Here is an 8,737-nt window from a genome sequence, read left to right as displayed (position 1 = left end):
TATATAAAGTTAAATTTAGAGAGGTAGATATTAGAATCACTAATTTTGAAGAAATATTATATATACAAGTAAATAAAAAAATTTATTATTATTATTATTATTGTTGTTGTTGTTGTTGTTTTTATCGTCAATATTAATTTGAGCTAAAAATAAAAGAAAAGTGGGAGTTGCGGTGAGGCTTCTCTCTCTCTCTCTCTCTCTCTCTCTCGTTTCCGTTCTATTTAGTTCGTGACCGTGCGGGAAGTTCCTTTCTCGTCGCCCTCTTTTTCTCCTCACTCCTCCCCCCTTCGTCCCCTTCCTTTGGTTGGGTTTGTGTCTCCGTCCTCTTCCTCTTGGGCCGTCCCCGCCTCAGTAAACCGCCGAACCTTCGAAGGCGGAGATCCGTTTGTAGACCGCGTTCTCTGAGGAAGCCGAGAGGAGGAGGAGGAGGAAGACGAGCCCACCTGACCGTCTGACGTCCACAATCTGATTCCTGATCTTTACCTTTCTCTTCTTAATTATAAGAAAAGAAGGATCTTTTTTCCTTCTTCTCCTATCGGTGAAACAACGTGGAAACCAGGGGATTTTGTTTTTCGCCGTTTGGTGGATCAACTCTGAAGCAAGGCAAGGAAAAGGAGGAGTAAAGACCAGGGATCATGCGCAGGACGACGCAGGTCGGATGCTGACAGAGTATGGGAGTGGTTGGACCTTTGGTTGATCGCCATGACGCTTTACATTGGTCGCGAGGCTCCCAAGGTACCTTTTTTCCCTCCAAAAATTCAACTTTTCTTCCTCTTTCATGTAACGAGAAGAATATCCCGCGTGGTTTGATGTCATCACTTTTTTGTTTGCAGCTATGGAGGAAGATTTGCATGGAAACATATGTGGAGCTTCAACTTTTTATGGAAAAGTGGAAGCTACTGCTAGCAGGACTCATATTTCAGGTATGACTTTGTGTTTTTCGAATGATCTTATGGGATTACTAAACAAGCACTCAAGATGGAAAATTTGCAATCCGGATGTTGGCGTGAATTCTTCTTGATAGGAATCAATAGTTTGGATTTCTGCGATATATTGATTTGTGATAGGAATTTAGACTCATGTCTAGGTACACAGAAAACATCTCTGTCAACAGAGCTGATGTTTTGCTGTTGATGGCTTGATATTGCAAGCTGAATTCTACACAGATGTAGTTTTTTTCAATGGAATAGCATAAGTTGTAACGAATTCATTGCACTTTTGTTTCCACAGTAATTAGCGCAACCATTAAGAAACTTGTGACATAATGTTTTCAAGATCATGGGATTCTTTGTTCAATAGATTTTTAACCAACCAATTCTTTGAGAGAGTTCAGTTGTAATCTGCTTCTGGTTGGTGGCATTCATCACGAGTTCTTTTATTTAGTTGTTAGTTACTTTAATCGTCACAGAACATCCTATTCAAGAGCTATAACTAAATGATGTTGGAAGTTACTGCTTTTAAGACGAAGAGTATTCTTCCAAGGATTTCAGTTTGTGTGCTATTACTGTTTCGTTAGTTGGATCCTTCATCCAGCGACTGTTTCTATAAGTTCATTGTCATGGTAAAGCATCATACTTTTATTCTTTTGTGAATATAGGACCCAAACTATATTCTAGTTTAGATTCAGCCTTCTAATGAGTGAGTATATCAGTTTACTTGTTTAACATCTGTGAGAATCATGCTTCATGCCATTACAAATATAATCTTAAAATGTTCAAATTATTATTATTTTTAAAGTGCATATGATAGTACTTTCTGTGGACATATGTGACCACCTGCGTAAATGTGACTGCATTGTTGATATGTTGGCCTTTCATTTAATAATATTTGGTTTTAGTTGGTCAGGTTGACTTAAATCAGACATGGCACTTTAAAGTGATTCCTATATTTTATCCTAAAAAAAGGCAATTTCTATATTGAACTTTCTTGTCTCCTAAATTAATACACCAAGTATGTTAGTATTATCTTTTTTCTATAATCTTTTGTTTGTTATTTTTTCCTTTTTTAGTTTACTTTTTGCATTTATTATAGATCTGTGATATTGTTTTCCTTGATGGTCCATATGGACTATTATGATAGAACTTTCTACTGCTGCTCCTATGATAATCTTATGCTTTCATCTATCTGATTTTGTAATTAGTTGTGGGTTAATGTGATTATTTACTGAAAATATTTTTTTTTCATTTTTTTTGTCATGCATGGTGGGCATAAAAATATCTCTTCAACTAAATATACATGAATTAGATTTGAGAATAATTCATTGCTTTTGTCTTTCTCTAGTACATTCATGGGCTGGCTGCACGAGGAGTTCATTATCTACATCGACCTGGACCAACTCTTCAAGATGCTGGCTACATGATCCTTCCGGTGCATGCTAGTGCTTTGTCTGAGTTACCTGCAATGCTGAATGAAATGATTGTCGGTTCTGCATTAAAATAACATTAATGTTTTATTAATGCTTTTGCGATTTTAGGAACTTGGAAAAGAAAGAGGTTACGTCAGTGAAAGCCTATTCACCTTCATCTTTTTGTCATTTATTCTGGTATGCATTTCTCTATATGTTATTTGCTGATGCTTCTCTTGTAAGTCTCTGCATGCATATTTTTTTGTGAATAAAAGTAATCAGACTTTCGAGGTAACTTTACTTTTTGAAAGCAATGCCAAAATCAGATTCAACTTTATTATGAAACATGTTGGAAAGTATATGTCAAAATAATTGACAATAACACAAAAATCCCAGCTCAATTTAGTTTGAGGGTTCCATCTCTTTATATGGCTGTATGTCCCCTTCTATTGTTGTCCTTTTGTCTTGCAACCATTTTAGCTTTTCTCTTAACCTTTTGTTTAACTTTTTTGTGCCATTACCTTTGATAATTAATTCACATTTATTTATATAAGCTTGGTTCTTCTTTAAAGGCATCATCATTTCACTTGGTAGCTGGATGCAGTGATTTCATTTCTTATATGTGACTGACTTTTTATCTTTTCCTCTGCTCTCTCATTTCGGTTGCATATATAAGATGCACATGCAATCTGTTTCTTGTTGTACATTCTAAGCAATCATGTCTGCTTTCTGAGCTCTTACATTATATTGCTTGCCTTTGTTGTAGGCACATATCCATATTCAGTGTTTGATGGTTATGACACGGTGTTTTTATTTTTGCAGTGGACATTTCATCCTTTTGTTTATCATAGCAAGCGATTCTACACTGTTCTGCTCTGGCGGAGAATTTTGTCATTTCTAGTTGTAAGTAGATGTATTCACCTGTTATTTCCTTCCTCTGGTCATCCTATTATTCAACACTGAGGGGTCATTTCAGGCTTCTCAAGCATTGCGGATCATCACTTTCTATTCCACACAGCTTCCTGGACCCAACTATCACTGCCGCGAGGTATTATCTGCATCAAATGGCTTGTCAATTTTAACTTTCTTTTGCCAGTAAAACAATTGCAATCTGTAATACCAATGATTTCTTCTTTGTGTTTTTTTTGGTCATTTAGGGAGGGGAGCTCGCCAGACTGCCTCCACCAGAGAGTGTAACTGAAGTGCTTCTGATTAACTGTATGTTACTTTTCGGATATTCTATCCTTGCAGTTAAATTGCATCATTGTCATTGTAGGTGTTTATATTTTTTTTTCTTCTTACTTTCAGTTCCTCAGGGGGTCATATATGGTTGTGGTGATCTGATATTTTCATCCCACATGATATTTACACTAGTTTTTGTCCTTACATACCATAAATATGGCACTAAAAGGTACACTTATGGCATTTGTGCAACTCTAGTTGCTTATGATTTCAAAGTTGATCCAATCTGGACTTGTGCAGGTTCATCAAGCTTCTTGCTTGGGTTTTAGCTATTGTTCAGAGTTTGCTTATAGTAGCTTCCCGCAAGCATTACACAGTAGATGTAGTCGTTGCATGGTGGGTTGTATGTGTGATTATATTTTCTTATATGCTTTTTTTTTCAAAGTAATCCTGGTGGCAACTGCATTATGTTTTCATTTGTATGCTTGTAGGTATACTGTAAATTTAGTGGTATTCTTTGTTGACAAGAAACTACCAGGTGTTTATTTGTTTTTGACTTGGTTGACTTTTTTTATTCTATATCACTTCGTATCATAGATCGATTGGCTGAAAAACTCTTTGTATTATTTATGACAGAAATGCCTGATCGTTCTAATGGATCCCAACCACTGTTACCATATGTTAAAGATAAAGATGAAAAATCTAGAGAAGATCACCACAAGTTATTGAATGGAAATTCGGTGGATACTGCTGATTGGGTATGACACTTTGACTAATATATTGTTTATTAAATTGATCATATATTACTTCCGCCTTCTTATTGGTAATATACACTATTGGCAAAGGTTATAGTTATGATCTACTTCTGCATTTGTTTTAGTATATGTAAACTGAAGATTAAGTCTGCTTTCTGTTGCTGTGGCTATCAGAATTAGAATTATGGGACCACCATTGCCTGATGCAAATGTATTTTTTACATTTAACCTGCTGTAATGGAAATAGATAATTAATACACCATACGCATTGATCAACTTCATTCAAATATTGTCTCCCCACCGCTGCTTGATTAGTTCAAAACTGTCCTATTTTGAAGGAAGAATTTTTTTTGTTATGCGCCATTAGCTATCTCTACCTCCCATCGGCTTTCTGCACAGATCGTATGGTCTAAGATCAATCATTTATAATTAGTATGCATTTCTGGAGAGATATGTTGTATGTTCTTTTTCCCCTTTTTTATGTTGATCCAGTATTCGTGATCTATGGTTATTTTCAACCAGAGGCAGAGATTGCAAGTGAATGGCAAGCATGGAGAAGATGGGAACCACATCCATTCTGAATCTGCGGCAAATGGTGCATAGATCATTTCGGACATGTTGGTTACTGATTTACAGTATGCACGGCGATACCATCTTTGACTTTAACCGTGAAGCACTGCATTCGACTGAACCGGGTGTTGATGCTTATCCTTGCAAAGCAAGGAACTTTAATCTAGCCGGGGCATGCAACCATTTTGCTCCCTTGCATCATAACATGCATGCTCGTATGTACTCTCTTTTTGTTTTCATGCCCAACGATTCTTTATTATGCATTCAAAAGGAAATCTTAACCTCATGTGGCGTGTAGTGGTTTTGTTGTGTTACAGCATTGTGCAACTAAAAGGAACATTTATTTCTCCAAAGGGGAAAAAGATTGGAAGCAATTGCTTTGAAGTGATTACCATAATGTTCTTTATGGTTCTTGTTTTGCTATGAAGAAATGCTACTGTGTTCGCACAGCACCATTATATCATATGATTGTACAAATTCTTTCAGGATCTTCTCGTGGGGGTAGAGCTTTTGTTGTTCTCCTTTTTTATGAACCCCACATGCATTTTTAGGAGCCAAAATAGACACTTCTTTTCCTTGATGAAGATGAGGTCCAAATCCCAACCTATATCCTGATCTGATCTGTAAAGAAAACAGCAGAAGACCACTTTTTTGCTTTGTCATATCATTGTCATAGTTATTTGTTTGTTACTTTCTTCTCCACATGTAAGATCACACCATTTGCCAACGTAGAACTAAGAGATTGTTATTATATCATTTTTATGAGATCCTAATTGTCTTATATTGGATGGATATGAAAAGGAAAAAAAGAAAAATAATCTGATATCATTGAGAGGGCTATGAGGGAGTCCACAACTATTAACTTGAAATTAAATATTTTGAGTTATGCCTATCAAATTAATTGGTTAATTAATTAAAAATCTTATTGTAATATCTCAATTTATTCTCACATCAAATGTGAAAGAAAATTGGACTAAATTCACAATAAGATCACATTTAGTCTCTCTGTTGACAATTACCATTTATCAACAACTAAAATATTTTCTGAGCACAGTGTCTTCTGGTTGATACATCAAAGGTCAACAACTTATGGTCTTTAAAGATGTGGCAGCTTTAGAGCCTATCAAGGTTGCAGTAGGCACACGTGTGTGTGTGTGTGTGTGTGTGGAAGATAGAGAATACATAGTAAATGTACATGTAAAGGCACTTGTGCCTGTTTTAACACTCAAATAAATGCACAACTCACTGATGTTTTGTTGTTGCAACAAACTAGTAATATGTGTGTGTGGAAGAAAAAGACCAACACACAAATGTACACGTAAAGAAGAAGACAGGTATGTATGCCTGTGCAACTTAACACACGCAGCAAAACTCACTGATTAGCAAGCAATAGATCATGCGACTTCTTATAGGTTCGGTTCGATATCTCACTGCAAGAACTCGTGTCTGGTGAAAACTTGGTGTCAACTTTCAGCCTGGAGCATTGAAATGAAATAGCCAGGAGATGACAAAGGCAAACACCAGGCACGCAAGCAGCAAGTTGAGAAACCGGTGGCCCTGCCAAGAGCTCTGTGTTTCTGATGATGATGATGAAGGTGGTGGAGATGCAGTAGCAGCTTCGTTCCAGTGCTCGGTGGGTTCGGTCTCGCCTGAACCCACCACATTCTTCGCGATCGAGCCGCAAACCTCACATGTCCTGCAGACAGAAACAAAAGGAAGAACAAAGATCTCCATGGTGGAAGTAAAACCAGCTTCAAGGCTTGAGACCAAACATGAAAGCCACTTTGCGATGCAACAACCTGGCAATTGTCATGCATCACAGGATTCTAATAGTTTGTGAAATCAAGAAAGAAAACACAAACTTTCTAATGTCAGCTTTCAACAAGTGACAAACAGTAACAACCCAATAATAGGTTGGTTTTATGCATCACAGCAGCATTCTAATAGTTTGTGAAGTCAGATTTCAAGAAGCGCACAATCAACAAAAGAAGTAAAAAGTGTTCATCTCATCAGAGAAACAAAACCCTTTGAAACTTGAGTTCTTATTAGCTTCAGCAGGTTTGGTAGCCAGCTCGGTGAGGTGAAACCATTCAAAAGCTGAAACTAAAACCATGTTGTAGCTTCTTTGTCTGTCAAAATCAGTCTATTTTGGCTGAAACATCTGAGTCTCTATGGAGAAACACAACTGGTTCGTTAAACAATACCACAACAAACCAAAAACAGAGAAAGTATACCAAATGCAAAGGCACTTAAAGTATTTGTAAGATGGAGGGGGAGGACGGACGGACGGACGTTGGTACTATCTATATATCTATATATCTAAAGATAAAAAGACTGTCCCTAGATAAAAAGATTGTCATTTTGAGACGTGGAAACCAGGATTCAAGTCACCGAACAGTATCTATCTATATATCTAAAGATAAAAAGACTGTCCCTAGATCACCAAGGCAACATCTTTCTTTGATGTAATGCACAGAGTTCTGCTCCTACATCTAGAGCTTGGAAATGACGAGGAACAAAACAGCTATATGCTGGGCAATAAAATAATCAAATTTCTTATGAAACCCAACATTGACCTGAAACAATAATAAATCTAAACCATTGAGATTGATAGTTTGTATAGGTGACAGACTGACTTTTAATATGTCTAAACTACTAGTTTACGATGCTTACATTCATCATTAGACTCTTATAATTAATTCAAGTCTTCCCTAAATTTGAATACCTTCAGAAATTTGTTCCCACGCAATGGTTTCTGGCCACGGCTTAGGAATAACATCGGTTTACCAGTAGTAATTTACATAGTTCTGTGATGTTATGCTTTTCTCCCTCTAACAGTCCAAACAAGAATTCCTACTTACTATTGCATTCTGTCGATGATTCAGAATATACGGAGAAAAAGAACAAGAAAACGTTGAGATCATTTATGTTATAACGCTTACTTGTTTCCCTTGATCTTAAACCACGTCTCAGCGCATCGCTTGTGGGCAGCAGCCAGGTCGTCCTTGCAACAACACCCCAACTCGATCGGCGCACCCGCATCCGGAGATGCCTTCTCCAGGCTGAGATGACAAATCCGGCAATCGCTCCCACCTCTCTCCGGACTCGCCGTCTTACTCTCAGAAATCCCGCTCTCTAGGTCGCCCTCCAGCGAGCCGTCCGAGACCGAGACGCAGGATTTCCTGCAAGGCTCCGGAGATGCGCTTATTTCGCAGCTGGGATCGTGCGGCGAGTGCCCTGCCTCGTCGTCGCTGTCTTGGTCGCTCTCATCAGAAGGGAGCAGATGATGCCCTCCTTCGATATCCGAAGGGCATATACCTCCCTTGTCAGCCATTTGCCGATGAGTTCAGGAACAGACCTTGTGGTGTAGCATCAAACATGAGCACCGCGAATCCTTTGGAGATGGGAGAAGACTCTGCTGCTGCTATTTATTCGCAGGGGAGGGAGGGAGAGGTCGGTCCGGCATTGAAGTGGGTTGGGCTATTTGTCCGTGAAGTGAAGTAATTGTGTCGAGGGAATCGAAGAGTAAGAGAGCCTGCTGCTGCTGCTGCTGCTGCTGCTGCTGCTGCAGTGCAGCAGCATACAACAGCAGCGATGCCGTGAGTTCGTCTGCTTTCACCGTCGTCGCGGCTTTCACTCCGCCTCACTTATTTCGGTTCAGTTCACAGGTCACGCCGATCGACTGACTCCTTCCGCCGCTGCTGTCCGTGTCCTTTCAACGTGCTTTGCCTCCCCTTGCTCTGCTCGCGATCCGGCATTGAAGCGACGACGCGATGGCAATCACACGATCTTCCCCTTCGTCGTTCGACCCAGGGAAGGCGAAGGAGAAGATGGCGACGAAGCAAGAGGAGGATAATTCGAACCGAGTTGGCCGAGTGTGGAGAGG

At 38.8% G+C, this 8,737-nt stretch overlaps 2 protein-coding genes across 6 annotated transcripts; one reads left to right on the top strand and one right to left on the bottom strand.

The window, feature by feature from the left end:
• Positions 1 to 224: 224 nt before the first annotated feature.
• On the top strand, positions 225 to 5,248 carry LOC135615296 (phosphatidylinositol:ceramide inositolphosphotransferase-like). 5 transcript variants are annotated; one of them, XM_065113590.1, is made up of 12 exons: positions 225 to 735; positions 834 to 923; positions 2,281 to 2,367; positions 2,474 to 2,542; positions 3,167 to 3,247; positions 3,321 to 3,392; positions 3,502 to 3,562; positions 3,653 to 3,755; positions 3,827 to 3,922; positions 4,018 to 4,064; positions 4,163 to 4,284; positions 4,804 to 5,248. In XM_065113590.1, exons 1-12 carry the CDS (start codon positions 703 to 705, stop codon positions 4,882 to 4,884), a joined length of 942 nt encoding a protein of 313 aa, XP_064969662.1. In that variant the 5' UTR covers positions 225 to 702; the 3' UTR covers positions 4,885 to 5,248. The 5 variants fall into 5 exon arrangements, 3 of the variants coding, with proteins under 3 accessions (XP_064969662.1, XP_064969663.1, XP_064969664.1); XM_065113591.1 differs by lacking the exons at positions 4,018 to 4,064; positions 4,804 to 5,248; XR_010487962.1 differs by lacking the exons at positions 3,653 to 3,755; positions 4,018 to 4,064; positions 4,804 to 5,248.
• A 1,073-nt stretch (positions 5,249 to 6,321) lies between these two features.
• LOC135613936 (uncharacterized) lies at positions 6,322 to 8,185 on the bottom strand. Its single transcript, XM_065110936.1, has 2 exons — positions 7,794 to 8,185; positions 6,322 to 6,547 (listed from the first exon to the last, which is right to left on the bottom strand). Exons 1-2 carry the CDS (start codon positions 8,183 to 8,185, stop codon positions 6,322 to 6,324), a joined length of 618 nt encoding a protein of 205 aa, XP_064967008.1.
• Positions 8,186 to 8,737: the final 552 nt, after the last annotated feature.

Source organism: Musa acuminata, chromosome BXJ2-6 (genome assembly GCF_036884655.1).
Source record: "Musa acuminata AAA Group cultivar baxijiao chromosome BXJ2-6, Cavendish_Baxijiao_AAA, whole genome shotgun sequence".
NCBI classification, from domain to species: Eukaryota; Viridiplantae; Streptophyta; class Magnoliopsida; order Zingiberales; family Musaceae; genus Musa; species Musa acuminata.
Note: the sequence above shows the minus strand (reverse complement) of the source record. Positions and strands in the feature narration are given on the sequence as shown.